The 21,260-nt window shown below is 38.8% G+C and overlaps 1 protein-coding gene across 1 annotated transcript in view; it reads right to left on the reverse strand.

Moving 5' to 3' along the window:
• Nucleotides 1-21,260, reverse strand: part of LOC143775620 (long-chain fatty acid transport protein 2-like) — a 153,270-nt gene that overhangs the window by 98,424 nt on the left and 33,586 nt on the right. Inside the window, exons 2-7 of the mRNA XM_077263964.1 lie at nt 17,693-17,902; nt 13,711-13,869; nt 11,962-12,086; nt 8,868-9,062; nt 8,238-8,328; nt 5,706-5,904 (exon numbers count right to left, since the gene is read on the reverse strand). Coding sequence (XP_077120079.1) covers nt 5,706-5,904; nt 8,238-8,328; nt 8,868-9,062; nt 11,962-12,086; nt 13,711-13,869; nt 17,693-17,902 — 979 coding nt within the window. The remainder of the gene's footprint in view (nt 1-5,705; nt 5,905-8,237; nt 8,329-8,867; nt 9,063-11,961; nt 12,087-13,710; nt 13,870-17,692; nt 17,903-21,260) is intronic.

Consider the following 21,260-nt stretch of genomic DNA (forward strand, 5'->3'; position numbering starts at 1 on the left):
TGATTGGCAGCTATCACACACTAAAAGACGCTTTTTATTTAACTTTAGCCCCAACCCTAACCCTAATTTTAGCCCCAAACCTAACTGTAGCCCTAACCCTAACTTTAGCCCCAACCCTAACCCCAACCCTAACCCTAATGGGAAAATGGAAATAAATAAATGTTTTAAATTTTATTATATTTCCCCAATTATTTTTGCATCACTTTATTCTGAGGACTATAACTTTTTATTTTTTTGCTGATGATGCTGTATGGTGGCCCGTTTTTTGTGGGACAAGATGACGTTTTCAGCCGTACCATGTTTATTTATATCCGTCTTTTTGATCGCGTGTTATTCCACTTTTTGTTCGGCGGTATGATAATAAAGCGTTGTTTTTTGCCTCTTTTTTTTTATGGTGATCACTGAAGGGGTTACCTAGTGGGACAGTCTTATAGGTCGGATCGTTACGGACGTGGCGAGACTAAATATGTGTACTTTTATTGTTTTTTTTTATTTTTTGCCCCATATGCCGGTTGACAACCTCGGTGGCCCACTTCCGCAGTTCAGTTGGTACCCACACCAATCATAGGGGTCCCATTTGAACCAATAGTCATGGATCTGGTGGGTCCTCTCAAAATCCACCAGAGGACATCAATACATCTTGGTATTGTTATATTATGCTACCAGGTACCCTGAGGCCTTACCTTTGAGAAACCCATCTTCTAAGTGTATTGCTCGAGAGTTGGTACATTGGGGTACCATCCACAGACAGATGGCTTGGTAGAAAGGTTTAACAAAACCTTGAAGGCCATGTTAGAGAAAGTAGTAGAGAAGGAACGTCACGATTGGGACTGTCTCTTACCCTACCTATTTACCCTATTTTCTTACCCTGTCTATCAGATAAGTTCCTCAAACCTATATGGGGTTTTCCCCATTTGAATTATTGTATGATCAACACCCCTTTGGTCATTTTGATGTAGCAAAAGAAAAGTGGGAGACACTACATCCTATAAAAGCATAATAGAATATGTGGCCCAAATGCAGGAGAGGATTGCCAATGTTATGTCCATTGTAAAAGAGCACCTCCCCAAGGTGTAAGAGGCACAATCCAGAGTCTACAAGAGTTTTCTCTTGTAAACTGTGGTGTCTGTTCACATGGGGTGCATTTGGATAGCGCTGGGCAGGCCCGCCTGATCTAATAGAAGGGTGTCACTACTAGGCCTGCCTGGATGCTGTGCATCTCCATTGTGTGAACAGCGCCACATACAAGTTTTTTATGTGCAGCAATGTGCCAAGCAGCCACCCCCTCCATTAGTTTGGTAGGCCGTGAGTGGCTGCCTCATCGGTTATGCTGCACCTGTGTTTTTTTCATCTTGACCACATGGGTCCACTGCATCCTGATAGTGCATTTGTTTGGAGGCCTAGGCAGGTAAGCATCTCTGCCTTGTTTTGCTGTTTTTTCTCATTTTTGGAGGATCTCTGAATCCTCTTTTTGTGCTTTTAACAATCCAGAGTCTACAATAGGTCGGCTTGAGTGTGAGAGTTTAAGCCTGGGGATCGGGTAGTTGTGCTAGTGCCCACTGTAAAGAGCAAGTTACTGGCTAACTGGCAAGGACAATATGAAGTGGAAAAGATGGGTGAGGTCAAATTTAAGATACACCAGCCAAGAAAACGAAAGCCATTCCAAGTATATCATATCAACCTAATTAATACACCATCCACACATATGCAGTCATAAGTCCAAGTATATACAAAATACAAAAAGCTTTATTGATCATAACAGGCTAAAATAACAGCAGATAGGAAAGAAGTCCCCGTGCTGTCCCCAGCACGTACCAACAAAGGACAGGGGTGGGTGCAAATAAGTTATATCAATAGTGACAGCATACGTAATGTCCATATATAATCATCATCAATATGACGATACCATCACATAATGTCAGTGACAGGGATTAGCATAGTCGAACAGATGTATAAAGTATACATACCCAGAAACATAGAAGCACAAGTGTGCAAGCACCTCACACCCGTCCACCCCAACGCGCGTTTCGGCAAATACCTTTCTCAAGGGGTACAATTATTATTGGGAATAAGGGCTATTTGACCAAGAAGGAGAGTGATAGGATGCTATGCAAGATGACCTGGCCTCCACAGTCACCAGACCTGAACCCAATCGAGATGGTTTGGGATGAGCTGGACCGCAGAGTAAAGGCAAAAGGGCCAACAAGTGCTAAGCATCTCTGGGAACTCCTTCAAGATTGTTGGAAGACCATTTCTGGTAACTACCTCTTGAAGCTCATCAAGAGAATGCCAAGAGTGTGCAAAGCAGTCAGCAAAGCAAAAGGTGGCTACTTTGAAGAACCTAGAATATATGACATATTTTCAGTTGTTTCACACTTTTTTGTTAAGTATATAATTCCACACGTGTTAATTCATAGTTTTGATACCTTCAGTGAGAATTTACAATTTTCATAGTCATGAAAATACAGAAAAACCTTTAAATGAGAAGGTGTGTCCAAACTTTTGGTCTGTGATAAGTTGTCTGAGACTTGATTTTAACATTTCGTTTATGTATGGAGTTATAACTTCGTTTATATATACAAATTTGAGAATTACTCATGTTCCAATGTAACGCACCTGTATAAGGCTATTGCCCTTTGTGTTTAATTTGATGGCTAAGCAGCTGCACAGCTCAGGTGCAGTTTGTTGTGTCTTCTACAATTTCCATTAATAACAGGGTCTGATGGCTGAAAATACAATCTTGAAAATGTTCCCAGCTAATTAATCCGATCCACAGAGAGCCTACCGAATGCTAACGTACAGAGAATATATTTTGCTAGGACAGAATATTTAAAATTCAGATAAGTCAGATCCCATGCATTGAATTCCAATCCTGTACTGGAAACATTAATATTGCATGAAGAGAAAAATTGTGCAACCTACAGGTAGCATGTTATAGAGCAGGAGCGACTGACCAGATTAAAGGGAGCCTGTCAGCAGATTCATGCTGCTCGAACAGCAGGCAGCATGAATCAGACACTGATTGCTGCCATGTTTGTTTTACTTTAAAAAGCTGTAGTGTTTCAGAGCAAAGATATTTTTCTAAGCTGCACAGGGATGTGTCTCGGCCTACTAGTGTGATGTGGTTCTCAGCTGCTTCTTCCCCTCCTACTTCCCATGACTGACAGGCAGTGGCGTAACTTGAAACTCATGGGCCCTGATGCAAAAGCTCCAATGGGGCCCCACATATTTTAAATATTTAATAGCAAAAGTCTTTTTCTATAGGCCAATGGGACTTTTAGGGCCCCCGAGCCTCCCGGGCCCGGGTGCGATTGCAACCTCTGCACCTATTGTAGTTACACCCCTGCTGACAGGCATCTCACTATGTGCTCACTTTTTCAGTGACCTGTTAGTAATGAAGAGTGGGGCAGGGTGAAGGTACTGTGGACCAACTCTGGTTTTTTGGCTGACTAGTCAACTTGTATACTCTAGAAAACAAGCATAAAACATTTTGAACTATTGCAAAATGTTTGCACAATGTGGAGTTGTACTAAAATTTTGCACCTTTTCGCGTTTACTCACCAGTTTGAATGAAAAGTACCAGCGTTTCTTATGGCTAGAAATGTTACTCCAGTCAAGGACTGGAGTAACATTTCTGGTGAGGCACATACCACTGATAAATATTTCAGCACATGTTAAGTGGGGTGCGCCTGTTAATAAATTCTGTGCATCGTATTCCTGCATGCCCCTAACTAAGACTGGTGTATGAAATGCCAGTCTTAATGGATCGGGAAATGCCACTTCTGCAAAGTATATTTGATCTGACATGCTGCTGCGTTTTAGAGTTGAACATACATGCCAATGTCTTATTCATGCTGCCCATAGTTTGGATAGCATGAAGTGTTGCCAGGTTCCCTTTAATATACAGGTTTCATTAATTAAAACATTCTGGGTTTAGCAGTCAAGATCAGCCTTAATCCATGATTGTATGCGTACTTTTAAAAGAAGACTGTCTCACAGCTGTGGACATTTCTTCTGGTGTCCTTTAGGTCTTGTTTTTACATTGTTCTCTTTGCCCAATAAACGACTTGATAACTATATTCTGCAGGTTGATTAAAAAATATATAGGTACATGTGGCAATGGTGTAATCATACTTCTACTTTGCACAAAACACTTAAAAAAACCCTGCATTAGTGGAGTTCTCATTAATGCCATTTGGGGAACACACAACAGTTTGATCATCTTTTAGTGCATTGTTGGGGAGTATGAAGAACAGAAATAAGCAATTTAGCTATTTGTTTTAGATTTGTTTTTTCCTACAATGATGGTTAAATAATGTGAATGTTTTGTTGTACAAATTGTTTTGCGACCATACCAAATATATTGTTTTTTTTCTTTAAAATGTAAATTTTTAATTAAAAATGACTATAAAAGTAATTTTCATAATTATTTCTTTTAAGTCTAAGTTGAGGACCATACCATGAGATCCTCAAATTGCTTATATACTACAACACTTCTAAATTTATCTGGGCCTAGAGAATTTTAAATGGCAGGTATAGAGGGCATGGTTAGGACTCCGACTGCCTGGGCAACCCATTGGCCCTTCACATTCACATAACAGGGAGTAATCTGGTATCTTCAATGGTGTTGCAGAAGGATCCCACTCCTGTAAATCTATGTACAGTAGGCACCGTGTTCGGCATTGGCTGTAGCACTTAGGAAGGTAACAGGCTTACGATATTTCTGATTCCAGCTGTTAGAGCAAAGTGTTATATGCCTAGGGTGCTTTCACATTGCTCTTAGGCACCTGTTCAGTGGCACCATCGGGGCTTATGTCCGAACCACTGCAAAACTGGATTCGGAAAAATGCGCTGATGGGGCCATAAATTACAGTGTAATGGTGCCCACAGAGTGAATGTGCGCTCTGACGGGCATCATTTTCAGATGCAATACACTATGTCTGGGTGTCCACCTACACTCCCAAAAATGATGCACGACAGAGCGCACGTTTGCTATCAGCATCAATATAGTCTATGGCCCCGTTGACACATATGTCCGAATTCCAGTTTGCAGGGGTGGGGGGTTCGAATGTATGCTCCGACTGGACTACTGAATTATAGCTTGCACTCGCAACTACCATCAGCAAGCTCTGTTACTCATTTAATCACCAAATCTGCCGTGTATCTTGCTAACTAATATCCAACCATAGGATGCATTGTCACATGCTCATCACAGTTCTAACAACACTTGTCATTTTGTTGTACAAACTGATTTGCTTGCAGAACAGATTTCAACCTTTATTTTTTTTGACAGCCCATAACTAATCATTGCCAGCAATATCACCTCTTATTGAGTTAGTAGAGTGAACCTTGCTCTACTGGCTTTCCCTGGCATTTATGATGCACATTGCTCCCACCCCCACCATTGTGCAGGGACATGCTTGATCAAATCTTGGCTGTGGAGTGTGAAACATGAATTCCACCAATGACCAAGACTATTCTTAAAGGGAACCTGTCAGCAGTAACATAGTAACCTACACAAAAACTGAAAATATAGATTAAGAACAGCCACAAGACAGATTTCATCAACAAAGGTATCATTTTGTTCAGTACAACGACGCCATCCTGACACTGTCTCTAGGCTACTGTGCACAATCATGCTGACAGGTTCCCTTTAACACAGATGGAGCTTTCACAGCTACATGAAGACATACTAGACATCTTACCGAAATGTATCTCCTACACGATCCTGGAAGAAGATGAAGTCTTGTTTGTCTATCATTACCAAATCTCCTGTATTAAAATACACATCTCCCGTTTTAAACACATTTCGAAGCCTCTTCTTTTCAGTCTGTGATTCTTCTCCTGCATATCCCGTGAATGGATTCGTAATTGTAATTTCAGATATGAGCAAACCAGGTTCTCCTATAAGTGGTAATAAGCAAAGCAATGTTTTAGCCAATGTAAACACATGTAAAATAAGAATTGTATCTCTGTTTTAGTGCACTGTTGTAAAATTTTATAGTTAAAAGAAAGTGAAAAAATATAGTATTAAAGATAACTTGTCACTTGCTCCAAAAAATTGTTTTATATAACGTGTAAAACTCCGAGTCCTCTGATTCTGCCATATTCATTTTTGCTTCTTCTGCAGAGCAGTATGTGAAATCTTTGCTTGTAATTCAAATGGGTGTTTCTTCAGAGTCTTCACTGGGTGACTGCTGGATCAGCTGCCGTGCTGTGATTGACAGCATCTGTGAGGGAGGGGTGAAGTTTCATACTCCCACAAAAGACTGTGAAAATACGTACCATTGGACTACAAACAGAGATTTCACATCTTGTGCTCCAGAAGAAAGAGATGAAAATATGTCTGTAATAGAGTGGCGTAGTGGAATGAGTGACACAATTAAGGGAGCTCAGTGATTTTTACAAAGTATTTCACTCTACCTTTTTTTAGCAAGTAATATTTCCTCCTTTATGAAAAAAATTCTAATATTTTTGTCTACAGCAGACCTATGAGTCTTCATGGTTACAAACGTCAAACAAACTCTTGATGACTCATAACAGGGCTGGTAATGGGATGTGGCTTCAGTTTCAGAAAATTATAAGATACCCAACATTCACGATATCTTCGCTCCTGACGATCACAGGCATTCAATATCACCGTCTTATTTTTTTATCAGCATTTTACCTTTTCATAGATAGTGGACAATAGCCATGTCATGCTTCCTATCTGTCCACTATTGATTTGGGGCTGATTGGCATGTCTCACAGTTATGAAAATATATACATATTCTACCCCTATTAGTCCTTAAGTTGAAAATGTATGTCAAATCAATATCTGATCAATACTAAACCCTATATTCATAACTGTACATTGGCGACACAAAGTCTGGGAAGGTTCTTTCGTCATAGCAGCTTATCTCCGAGAAGAGCCTACACCTTTTATTAAACAAACCACAAACGTCATGCCCATTTCCAGCAAATATACCAGTCATAATTACCTGTCAAGACCATGGGGTCCTAACTTCATTGGGTGTTTTAATGAGTTTTTCTCTCCTCATAGTTACACATAATTTTTCTCTCTTTCCCTATGTTAAACGTGCTTCTACTTCAAAAAAAAGCTATTAGATTGCAAACTTTCTTTCTGTAGGTGAATTATGACAGCTATTAACAGTTCAATGGAGATATAAAAAATAAATAAATGCTTTATTTTGTTCTGAAACAACTATTGCACTGTGTATCCAGTTCAACATGAGAAATTTGGTGATTGGTCCTCCTATTTATACGGAATCCTGTACAAAAGAAAATTTACCTTTTACTCTCAATCAGTGCACTGCCATTACAGATAAAAATATGTCCCGCTCTGTACATTTTTGGTATGCCATATAATTGTGAAGTCTCACAAAGGTTGGGTTCACATAAAGTTTTGTCCACACGTCAGTTGCTCCATCGTGCCTTCAAAACAGGATTCAGGTACATACGCCGACGGAACCATTGACTTTAATGAATCTCTGCTGCCACTTGGACTTAAGACTTTGAACGTAATACAGGGACAATAAAATCAGAGTATTTTACAGTGAAATGTACTTCCAGATGTAAGAAAACTATGTGGCAGTTGAACAAAATGGATCCTATAGCAAAATAATGACCCAAAGAACACATCCAAAAGTGCACAAGAAACGTTAAGAAAACAAAATACTTCTTAAACTGGTTGCAATGAGCTCTAATCTCAATCCAATTGAAAATCTTTGGAGAGTGATGAATCTGCAAATGGGGAAAAGAACTGTGCAAACACGGTGGAAGAAACCACCAGCAGACAGGTGAATGGAGCTCACAGATGACTAAAAAGAAAAAAAATTCATGTCACTGTGTTTCTATATTAGATCTTTTTCTTTGAGTCAATTACTACTTGCATGGTGATGGTGACATCTATTTTTTATTGATTGCATTTTAACAGGTTATTAGAAAAAAATGTAATGGTACACACTTGATACATAGCCACTAATTTCTGAAGATAATGGCCGTTCTGTACTAAAGAAAGGTGCCAATAATGTGACCATAAATGCATGTATCATGGTACCAGAAGACACGTTAGCTTATTGTCTAGTATTCTGAGCTAACTTGGGAGACAGTACTAATAAATGCTGCAGAGAAAAATCTTATCTTAAATTCCCCTGGAAAATCCAGATAAAATAGAAGAGTTTAAGCACAATACATTAAGTCATTATTTTAACTAGGAGTATAAGAAGTATTTTTACCCTTTGCAGCACAAATGCAATGTCTTGCAGCATCACGAACTGGTTCATCCTTTTCCACATCATATTTGATCACATGATAAGGTCTAAGGCGCTAAAATACAACAATTTCCAGAATACACTTAGTAAAATTCTTGTCATATTTGACCTAACAAGTTTTCATCAAGTCTGGATATATATGAGATCAGAAGATAACAAACCCTCATACAGCAATAGGACACCACTTTTCTACTTTTTGCATGTTATCACACTTTTAACACTTGGCAACTGAATGCTGTAGCAGCGTTTGTCAAAACCAAAGCACTTTAAATCATTTCTCAAGTCCAAAAGTGGTAGTTTTCCTTGGGGAGTCAGTATCACTGGAATTACCTTACAAAATTAAAATAAGCATTAATTTGAAAATTTTACAAAAATTGACATTTTTGATTTTTCTGTGACCTTTTCTATAACATTTATTAGTTATTCTAGACTGCTAATACAGTAGGAAGTCAGGACTACACAGGAGACTAATATTTTGGAAGACTCTCCTGTCTGCAAACAGATTCGATATTTCAACTTTTCAAAAGTTCTGGCTAATTTTCCTGTTTTCTTAAAATTTAAGACACACAATAACTAAATTTCTATGTTACATACCCGAAATAAGCTGTTGCATCTTCCCATTGCTCCTACTTTTCTAGTGTAGTTGAAAAAGAAAGAGTTTCCTTCTGTTGCAGCATAAAATTCATAGATATGTATATTACCAAAACGATTAATGAATTCCTTCCATACATCTTGCCTTAGTCCATTTCCAACTGCAAACCGCACACGGTGGTCCTTATCATTGTCTTTCTTGAAGGAACAAGAAAAATTGTGAAAGTCATTATGGCCAACAGTGCAGAACTAAAAAGGTTATAAACATTTTTTGGATTAATGCAGTCTAAATATTTATATTTTCTCTTATATCATATAATAACTAAATGTTTTTACCTTTTTTAGGGGACATGGAGACATTTTAAAAGCTCAAAAAGGATCCATGAGTTTTTTTTTTGGTTGACCTCATAAAAGCAAAAATGAAAGATGAAACGAGGGTGGACATTTTACCAAGACAATGATCCCAAACACACAGCCAAGGGAATGCTGAATTGGTTTCAGAGAAAGAAAATACAATTTACGGTAGGAACTAAAGCTCAGAGTTCATAGAAGGAGCACATGGAGCATTCAGGCTTTGAAGAGTGTTTGTGTGGAAGAATAGGACAAAATCACACCTGAGCAATGCATGCAACTAGTTTCTCCATGTAGGAGGCATCTTGAAGCTCTCATAATCAACAAACGCTTTTGGTGCGAAATATTGATTACATTTTAGTAAGTATGTTTCAATACTTTTTCCCTGTGTAATTTCTCATTATTATTACACATAACGTAGTTTATGGACAGCTATGGCTTGTTTATTTGCCTGTGTGGATTGGACAAGTTGTTTCTGACATCTAATGAGAATTTCATGTCAATACCACCTTTAGAAATATATTTACTTAGAAAATTGGTGACATGTTCAATACTTATTTTACCCACTGTTCATGCCCACTGTTTATTTTTCACTTTTACACTGGCAGGTCATGTGGCTGTGCATTATGCAGAGTGGAGTGCTGTGTTGCATAGCTATCCCTCTCTGCCCTGTATTCAGTAAGCATCGCTCGGCTGTCGCAGCTATAGCCAAGCGGTGCTTATCAAATGCAAAAGGTAGGGGGATTGCAATAATAACAGCACAACTCAGCAGTTAATTCTAGGCATACCCACATGTGCACTGAAGATGGGGAGAGCTTGTATAGAAGTAAAAGAATTGCAGGAAGGAGCAAGAGCGCATGCTTGATAATTCAAAACTTACTAGGGGACGGGTCCAGTAACAACACAATGTAAATAAAAGTATGGAAGGCATTTTTTTTTTGTGGAGGGTGGGAGCAGAACTCAAGATTGGGCCATTCACAAACCATATTTGTATTTGCACATATTGATGATTTATTATTTAAAAAAAAAAGCAATACAACCTTGATAATATCCCTATAAGCACACCCCCAAAAAGTTAAAGGAGGAGCAACAAACTGCTATTAGTTATATTAAGTTATATTAAGTTACTTACATTTTTTCGTTGCATTTTTGTATTGTATTGCAGATGCGTAGCTTGTATGATTCTTGAATGTATCTAAGAGCATGTTCATGCATTCAGCATTTGGTCAGTATTTCACATCAGTATTTACAAACCAAAACCAGGAGTGGTACAATCAAAAGAAAATAGAAACACGTCATCACCACTTCTGATTTTTTTGCCCACTCCTAGTTTTGACTTACAAATACTGATGGAAAATACTGACCAAATACTCAACGTGTGAATGTGGTCTAATAGTTCCGAATAGTTCTAATAGTTCTGATGGTGAATAGACAGATAATAATCCAATATTTCAGAAAAAAAAGTTATTTTTCAAGGAATCTGAAGAGAAAATCTGAAAGGAAATCCAGAGCCCCAGCAGAGATATGGGTATAGCAATCCATGAATCAGCTTTGGAGGGGTCAGTTAGTAAGGGGTTAATTAGCCTACGTGTCTTTCCGTGGGTATGTAGTAGGGTCAAAAGTTTAAGAAGTGGAAATATGGGGTGGTTGCAAAAAGTAAAGAAGGGGTGGGAGACTCTCAGTCATTACAGAGGTACCACAGCTAGAGGTCCAGCCCACCCACACCGTAAACCTTGGATAAAAAAAAATGTTTCAAAGCAACAATGGACATAGATAGGGTTATTTTTCTGTGTCATTTCAGCTTGGTGGTCAAAGGGTGTTCTTGGAGTTGGTGAAAAATTTTGGTGAGGGGTTGTACTTCAAGGAGATGGAATTATCCATTTGTGTTTTTGGAATTTGGTGATGGCCTGGGGACTTTTGTGAATCTTCAGAGTGGGGTCCTTGGTGAGTTGGTGGCATGGAAAAGGATTTCTGGAGCCGGAGGTGCCCCCAAGCTTGTGATCACGGCTGGTGATATTGCCTGATGTTTAGAATATTCGGGTTACCTGCAGGATTCTGGAGCTCTAAGAACCTCCTTCAACCAAAATTTATTATTTTGTGTTATGTTTATTATAATAAAGGATGAATTTGTCATTTTAATCCAAATGACAGCTCTGTTTGAATTTATGGAAAATCTTGAGTCAAAAGTGGTGTATTTAATAGAAGAGGCAGTAGTAGAACAGCCTCTACAATACTAGAGAGAAGGACAAATAAAACCAGGTAGGAGAACTGCGAGTCTATGTCTCTAGGTAAGAGCTTATCTGATTATTCACCATCGCAACTATTAAAACACATTCAAGCATCGAACGAGCTTCGCCTCTGCATTTTTGTGCTTCGATTCTCAAACTATTTATTAGCACAAATGCATATGCATGTTCCTTTTTTTTTCCAAATGTGAAGCAATTCTAGGGGTTAAATCCACACCTATAACTCAGCGTACCCACAAACGATATTGACATGTTGTAGATTTGAAACATGCACTGTAGGTCAGTTTACATAGTGTAAAAAGTGCAAAAAAGTAAAAAAGCACAACGTAGGTCATTGGACATGAGATTTCTATAAACCCCATCCACTTTGCTGGAACTGTAAGACACTGAGTATTTTTCACAGTGAAACTATGCAGCATCAACAACTCATTGTGAGAATTTACCCCTGATTGTTTCTGAGCAAATATTTGAAACAAATAATTCATTATAATTATCCATACCTTAGGAGTGTTACATAAGTATCGGAGGATCTCTCCAATATACTGGAAGGCTGTTACATTATATTTCCTGCAGTCATCCCAAAATTGGCTAGCTGAGAATTTGTTCCTTAAAACACAGGTTGCTCCTGGGTAAAAAAAAAAAAAGAGATATTATGAACAAACATATAAGTTGTCTATAACTGGAACTATGTAACGTAAAACACATTTTTGGTAATCACCTATTGCTAGAGTCTGGTGTACAATGTGTTTTATCACTGTTTTTCACAGATAGAACATATACCCATTATAGTGATTATTACGTGATTTCTTACAGACCAAGTGGTCCACAAAAAATCAAAGAGACACATCTGTTTTTTTTATCTGAGTTGCAGATCAAAATTATGTGCTGGCCATGATTTACAGTATATTGTAATTAGCAGAAGAAGCTTTCACTGATGAAACACTGATCGTAATAACTGACAGGTACCAAACACTGATGAAAATCAGATCCGAAACACTGATGAACAACGGTCCATGTTTTACCTATAAGAAAAATCCCGAACATCTGTATGAGGTTCAATGGGGTTGTCCAGCCCAAAATTATTAGTATTTATTTCCAGAGCACCATTGATTCCATGGTGCTGTACATGAGAAGCGGTTACATAATGTAAGATGCAAATATAAAACACGGTGAACAAATTAACAATGACAGACTGGTACAGAAGGGAGAGGGAAAAATTTGCTGGCATTTTATGTGTGCTGAATCATGACAGTATGTCCTGTGCACTGCTACAAGTCCCCTCTATGTCCCAAGCGAGTGGGCGGTCATGTGACTGCATGAATGTGATTTGCATACTTCCAATGAGGTGCCGACAAATATCATCTGACTTCTCTTAATTCTATACTGTTGAGAGAAGCCTAGATGTCTAGTGACCTCAAGTATGTGAATAGTATGCATGTGGACACATGGCTACCCACCCGTAAGGGGCTTACAAGAGAATTGTGACAGAGTGTACATCACACACTGTCAGGATTCAGAAGTCTACAGTCACAGAGTGACTGCATGCTTTTTAGTTCAGCCTGGACAACCCCTTTAAAGGGAACCTGTTACGAGGAAAATGCAGTCCAATTTGCAGGCAGCATGTTATAGAGCAGGTGGAGCTGAGCAGATTGATTTATAGTTTTGTGAGAAAATATTCTGCATATCCAGCGTTTTCATCATTAACCGTATGTTCTGATATTTAAAGGATTTTGGGTCCAATGGGTTGTCCTATCAGTGACTGACAGCTTTCTTTATGTATGTGTTCATACAGAGGTAGGCAGCAGCCAGTGACTGATAGGACCGCCCTCTGAGATGAAAACCCTAGAAGAGCAGAGGTTTAAATAATGAAAACTCAAGATGTACTGAATCTTTTCCCACAAAACTAATGAAATTGATGATGAGCAGTGGTGTTCACTAAGCCACAAATCCTACTCCAGTAGAGGCTAGAATAGGATTTGTAGCAAGGTACACCCAGAAGTGTAAGCCACTCGTCCGATGCTCCTGGTTCATGAATTCCATTTTATGAATCAGGAGCGCTTTACTTCAGTGGATCATGCCAGTCTTGATTAATCTGGCCCCTAATTTAATTGGTCGTGAGGGTGTCAGGTGTTAGATTTCCATCCATCTGATATTGATGACCTATAATAGTCAGCGATGTTATATATCTGGACAACCCCTTATGAGATTAATATATGGATCTGGATAGACAGATTTCTAGATAAAGTTACCTTGCTGGATGCATCCACGAACACCAATCATCAGGCCAGCACTGTGGTATAAAGGCAGTGGAATGTATAAAACATCATTACCCGAAATTCCAGCCAGTGTACTTATTGAAGAACTTAACAAAAGACGTCCTTGATTTATAAGAGCGGCTTTGGGAAGACCTATCAAGAAAAGTGTGCATTTTTATATTATTTATATGTATGAGGCAGAAATATATTATAATATTTGACGATTCCATTTTTTAGAATTCTGGACTAAATTTTCGCTGAAATACAAGGTCTGTATATAAGAAAGAAATATAAAAAATGTATCTTAAGATGTTGCAAATGAAACAAAATATATTAATAATGATAGTACACATACGATGAAGGTATTTTAAATAAAGTTACATTATGCCAGGGACGAATAAAAAAAAAAAATCACACTCCATATCAACACCCAGTTTCCAGCATATACTATTTGCTCACTGAGCTTAGTGCTTCGTACGCTCTACATTGACAAAGCGGCTGAGCTCAGTGATTTATTAAGGTGTTATCAATGTGACGTCACCACTGCATCTAAACAGAATGTACACCACTGGACCTGGGAGGGCAAATAAAGCTCTGTTTTCTTAAGGGTAACTAAGCATATGGGCAATCATTTTTTGAAAGGAGGAAACCGTTTTAAGGAATTTATCTCATAAGTATACCCTGGGTTAGATTGACACAACATTTGATAATTGTATTTAGTGGAAAAAGACCACTAAATCTAGTTTCCAGGCCAATGGAAAGTGTATACATTTGCCTATGTTTGCATAGAATACTTTTATACTTTTACTATTAACAGAAAGTCAAATAAAGTGCAGTCGACTAGACTTTCAATACAATTGAGGCAACTGTGTCCTGAAGTATATTGGCTAAACATACTTCAAATGGGCACTCTTTTGGCACATTTCTGCTTAATTTTTTAGCTGCCGTGTAAGCTATGAGTTTATCACAAGTCTGTGTGTGAATCTAGCCAAAGGGTATATGCACACAATGGCTTTTTCAGGTGGTTTCTGCTCCTGGAACCCACTTGATAAAGCGCTCAACAAACAATAAAAAAAGAACATGCAGATACACAGCATTATCAAAATGATTTGCTGTGCATATTTTCTTTTTTGTTTAAGGTCTTTTAAATCGCTTCAGGCTTTGAAAGCCATGATGCGGCTAAAAGAAGTGACTTGACCATTTTTGAGATGGCTTCTGCATGGAAGCAACCACCAGTTAAAATATAAAATAGAAATAAAAGCTGCAGGTGAATAGACAGTTTTGTCAAATGATGCTATGCTTCCATCATTTATTAATGATCTTTTTTCACACTCCTGCACTTTTAGATATTTTGATCATTTCATTAGTCATTATCCCTTGTGGCTTGGCAAGTGTTGATGTTATATGCATTTATAAGAAGAATTCTTACAACTGCTGTACTCTAGGTTTGTCTAATTCTATACCAGTTTATATAGATGTGCACCTGCATAAGCTAAAAGCTTGAAAACTTAGATATATTTCAGCATACAAAGTACCCAGAGTCCAAAAGTGCAATACAAATACAAAGAATACAAGTTAAACATTAAAAGAAGAAAAAAACTAATTAGAGCAAATTGAGTATTACTCATCTATTAACACAAATATATTAATAACTGGCAGATAAGGAGGAATACTATAGGACCTTATGGAAGTTTCAGAATAGAACATTGAGTTGGAAGACATACATTGTAGAAATGCCCATAATTCTTTTGAGTTGATTGAGGAATGGTAGTGAGCAGTCTGGCTGCTGTAGCTGCTTTTTTTCTGACACCATTAATAACACATTCAAATAATATTTCAGAGATTCAATTACAATCTAAATTATATACTTTTCTGTCGGATTAATTATCGTGACATGTACATAAGCGGCTTGCTAATGCCAAACAAAATGTTTTATTTGTCGTGTCTTTCTTATCCATCACATTCGATGTTAAAAAACAAAATGATGAAGCTAGGGTCATATCTGCTCCCACATTTTATTTTCTCCTTTCCATTAAAGGAAACAAAAAAATTTAATAAAAGCAGTGACAATTGCTAAAGGCGTCTGACGAACCTCATTCACTATGCCCGAGATCCAGAAGTAACAACGCTTTGGACTCGGCGCATGTTCGCTGCGTCCAAAGAACTGATGTCTATTGAACACAGGTAAATTGGCATGTGTTCACTGAACCGTGCGGATTTACCGCATTTCATACATTTCTATTGGATTTCTCAGCAAGAGAAATTGACATGCAGTCTGGAAAGACTTGCCGCATGTCGATCTCCATGGGTGATCTGCGAGCATCTGTGGACACATAGTGGACATGGGAATTCTCTATTCTATCAGAGCTTGCCTCTGTGGGTTTGATGCTGCATAAATACGCAGTGTCTATAATTGTCTGTTAAGGTCTTTGAATAGAAGTTGTTAGGACTCTGAACATTTTTTACCTTTTGTGCATTACTGCCCTTTTCCAAGATGGCGTCTTTGGTCTCATGTGCACTGTGTCTCCTGCTATAAAACGCCACCCCAGCCTTCAGTCTGTGCTAGAGTATTCTGCCTTGCATCCAGCTCCTGACTTCCGATTACTCCCTGGCTATACACCTGCTCCTGTGAACCTGTGTGGTGATCCTGCTACTCTGCTCTGAGTTCCTGCTGCATACACAAGTTTCCAGTAATCCTCCTTCATCTGCTGTTCATGTTTATTTCCATCTGCATTTGCTGGAAATGTAAGCTGTTGCTGCTTTGCAATAACCTGAGACTATTAACCAGGCCTCCCTGGTTGAGCTAAGATATGATTTGAACTGCCTAATAAGCATATCTATCTGTGTCTGGACTAAGACAAGGATTTATTCGTGTCAAGTATCCTCAAGAATAACTGTGCTTCATAGACTTTCTGCTTGATTGCATTTTTCTCTGAAGTTTTCTATAGACTGCTAAGCTGCATTTATTATTTGCACCAAGTGTTGTGGACTTGAGTTTCTCTCTGCACCTTTTTGAATCACCATGTGATAATATAGACTTTACCACTTATAAAACTGTGTCCTGTAGTTGTCTTGTTCCTCGCAAAGAGTCTCCTGAGTTATCCCCTATAATTATTACAGAAGTAGACATATAAAACATTTGCCAACAAAACTTGCAGACATTAAAGTGGAGTCTTTCACCTTATACATTGTCCCTAGACAAAGCAATGAACGCGAAAAACATGTCAGGCAAGGGTGGTTGTCTGCCTAGAAAGTATCAGTTGTATTAGCACTTGCTATTTATCAGTTCTTGATGCCTCCTACCTGTCATCATATATACGGTATATTATTGTGGACTTTTGTGTGAGTCCCATCACAATCCTTATAAGATTTATCCTTTATGAAGTTATTTATCTATATATAAATCCACTTATATTTTATCCCCTTTATGCGGGTAATCTAAAATCACACTTTTCTCGTCATTTGTTTTTCTTCCTAATTTTACTTTCCGTGTTTCTGACTTCTATATATACTCTTAACATTGCACTGTCATGCATTTTTAAATTGATTAATAATTTCACATTTCTATCATTTTTAACAGTCTTGCACCTTATGGCTGTTTTTTTATTTTGTTTTTCATCAATCTTTGAGTTAAACAAAGATTTTACTTTTTGGCTTATTTGTTTGACTGGAGCTTATAATCTGCCCTTTGTAAAGTCAGTATTTTATAGCTATAGGCCCATACTCTCAGAAGCCAAAACTGCAGAATAAACTTGTTCTGTTTGGCCGCACGGGGCGCTGAGCGAATACTTCAGACTACATGGCTTCTTGGGACTATTATAGTCTGCCTATCACCATGACTGTAGTGTGATATGTGTCGTATATGTAATTTATCTGCCTAAAGATGAAATTTTTTTGGATATTCCAGGAATTTGTCATATGCAGTTTGAAATTCGAGATTGGAGGAATTTTACTATAGTCATTAAGCACAATTTACCTGTAGTTCCAGATGTATAAATGTACAGCGCAGGTGTTTTCACCGTTGAGCCGGACCTATAGGATTCAGGAAGGGGGGCTACAGAGGCAGCTTCCACTTTGTCGAGTAAACTTGAAACTCCTTCAGTAGGCGAGTCTCTGCTCAGGTAGAAAACCATCACCCCATCTTCTATCAGAGAGGGCAGCACATCTTCTACAGCAGACTTCAGTTCTTGCAAAAATTAATAAAGAAATGTTATATCAGCCTAATAAGTATATTCATATATAATTATAGAATTTTTTTCTGAGAGGACTATTCTTATGTAAATACCTGGACAAAGCTTGGATGATTAGCATTGTGCCTTTTTGATGATTTTTACATTGGGCACCGTTCAGTAATACAATCCCAGTAGTAATGTAGCTCAGATGGTCCTCTGTATTACAGGGGCCGAGCTGTTATGGATGTGTGTAAACTCTTGGGTATAGTGCAATCTGGGATTTAGGATCGCTATTGCATTTGCAAAGTTACAAATTTTACGTACAGTACATCAAAAATCTTTTAAGGTACCTTTACACTAAAAGACTTACCAACGATCACGACCAGCGATACGACCTGGCCGTGATCGTTGGTAAGTCGTTGTGTGGTCGCTGGGGAGCTGTCACACAGACAGCTCTCTCCAGCGACCAACGATCAGGGGAACGACTTCGGCATCGTTGAAACTGTCTTCAACGATGCCGAAGTCCCCCTGCAGCACCCGGGTAACCAGGGTAAACATCGGGTTACTAAGTGCAGTGCCGCGCTTAGTAACCCAATATTTACCCTGGTTACTATTGTAAAAGTTAAAAAAAAAAAAAACAGTACATACTCACATTCTGATGTCTGTCACGTCCCCCGGCGTCCACAGGGTTAAAACTGCTTTCGGCAGGAGCGCTGGTAATGCACGCGCTGCTGCCGAGAGCTTCCCTGCACTGAATGTGTCAGTGCCGGCCGTAAAGTAGAGCACAGCGGTGATGTCACCGCTGTGCTCTGCTTTACGGCTGGCGCTGACACAGTCAACCCTGTGGACGCCGGGGGACGTGACAGACATCAGAATGTGAGTATGTACTGTTTTTTTTTTTTTAACTTTTACAATGGTAACCAGGGTAAATATCGGGTTACTAAGCGTGGCCCTGCGCTTAGTAAGCCGATATTTACCCTGGTTACAAGTGAACACATCGCTGGATCGGCGTCACACACGCCGATCCAGCGATGACATCGGGTGATCAGCGACCAAAAAAAGGTCCTGATCATTCCCATCGACCAACGATCTCCCAGCAGGGGCCTGATCGTTGGTCGGTCACACATAACGAGATCGTTAGCGGGATCGTTGCTTACGTCACCAAAAGCGTGACGTTGCAACGATATCGTTAACGATATCGTTATGTGTGACTCAGCCTTTAAACTTGCAGATATGATTGCAATCTGCAGGTAAATGGTGTATTAACCATGTTTTGATGTGCTACTGGAAGCATAGTTAAAGGGACTTACTGACATTTTATTCTCCCTGCAGCTGCTCACTTCCAGTTATCGGGGCAGTGCAGGGAACTGTAACAGTCATCGCTCACTATACTGTGAACGCGCTGTTATCGCTCACCTTGCACCTTGACTGACAGCCTGCTTTGCACACGCTGCAGAGCATGCTGTCAATCACTTTCCTGGGGAGAGATTACAGCTGTGTGCACTGTGTCATGGGCTGTGACTGTATCCCAACCCTCACTGCACCACCACAATGACTGGAAGTGAGCAGCTGCTGGGAGAATATAATTTCATTTTTTCACCATACCTGCAGCTTCAGTAAGTCTGCCAAACATGCTTTAAATAGTATTTCCCTGCAGATTATAGCTATATCTGTAGGAAAATAGCACTTTTGGAGGTAACTGGTTCTCTTCAACACAGTATAAAGGTAAACAGTTAAAATCTGAAGCACTTTCTTTGAGTAACATTGTCTAAATAGCTAGCAAGTGTAATGTGGTATAAGTAACATATCTTCATTTTTCTATATTTTACAGCAATGGATTGTATACGGCACTCAAAGTCACTGGAATAGGTGCTCAAGTTGGGTATCCATCCCCAAATCAATATAAGTAAAAAAAACCCGGCACTCAAAATGTATCATGTTGAAGAAAAGGTTCCAATTTATTTTGCATACAGTGATCAATAAACGTTTTCGGTCTGGGTATAGACCTTCATCAGAAACTGTATGCTGCTTGTTTAGGGAACCACGTGTCCTAGCACAGGGAAAGTTACCAGTGCCATGGGTCTGATAAACAGACCGGGTAAATGTAGTCCAGTGTAGCGGTTAGGGTTAGGATAACACGTTGTATACTCTGCTTTCCGCTTGATGAATAAATTGTGTCCTGGCGCAGGGAATATGGCGAGCTGCTTCGCCTGTGTGAAGCTGGTAACTTTCCCGAAAACGTTTATTGATCACTGTATGCAAAATTAATTGGAACCTTTTTTTCAACACAATACATTTTGAGTGCCGAGTTTTTTGCTTATACTAACATATTTTACAGATTTTGTTTATTAAATAGATTGTAGAAAAAAATGTTACTAGAAATCTATCTAAAAATTGCTATTGATTTATTCGTTAAAATTAGTACTTTGGTCTCCTTCTGCCAATTTACTATGGGTTTGAATAGTATTCTGATTATTGTTTTTGTTAACTATAGAGTATAGCAAACAGCATGTAGCTGTCTTGGGGTTTTATTTGTCCCTGGTCTTTCCTTTACTCCCTATATCTGATGACTCACTTGCTAATGTCGCTTGTATCTCAAAAACATTGCATGAACCTTTTTCACCTTTGTCTCAGCAAAAACTTTTACTGGTTCTCTTATTCATTCTAGTCTGGATTACTGAAACCCCATGCTTATCGGACTCTGTTACTAAACTTTCCCCTTTCCAATACATCCTGCATGCAGCAACCAGGGTCATATTTCTGTCCAACCACTACACTGATGTCTTCAACCTCTAACAATCATTACAATAGTTACCTATCCACTACACAGTAGAATATATACTTATTATTTTCACCCAAAAAGCTCTATGCAGTTCTGTACTGCCTTACATCTCCTACCTCATCTCTTTCTAGCACCCTATCCATAATCTCTGTTGCACTAATTACCTTAGACTAATGTCTTCTATAATTCAAACTTTCCACTACTGTCTCCAGAACATCTCTTGGGCTACTCCAGTTCTCTGTAATGCACTACCTCAGACAATCTGGGTAATTCCCATGTTCTAAAAAACATTTTTTTAGACTGGCTTTGATGACACAGCATTTAATCATAATTATCCAAATGTCTATTTTCAGTAGGGCAGGAGACATAGACTGCTTTCTTTATGTTGACTTGAATTTATGTGTTTTTCTTTGGTTGGTCAAGAAACACAGAGTATTGTTTGTACGAGCCCGGATGTTGACTTTTGAGTTGCTCTTTGCTGCAACTCAATGTCTGCTATTTTTAACTACATCGTCCAAGACTTCCACAATCCGGAAGGCATGTGGAAAGACCCAGCAGAGGTATACACAACAGGTTTCAGAGGCCACCAT

The sequence above is a fragment of the Ranitomeya variabilis genome, chromosome 5 (genome assembly GCF_051348905.1).
Source record: "Ranitomeya variabilis isolate aRanVar5 chromosome 5, aRanVar5.hap1, whole genome shotgun sequence".
Classification (NCBI taxonomy): domain Eukaryota; kingdom Metazoa; phylum Chordata; class Amphibia; order Anura; family Dendrobatidae; genus Ranitomeya; species Ranitomeya variabilis.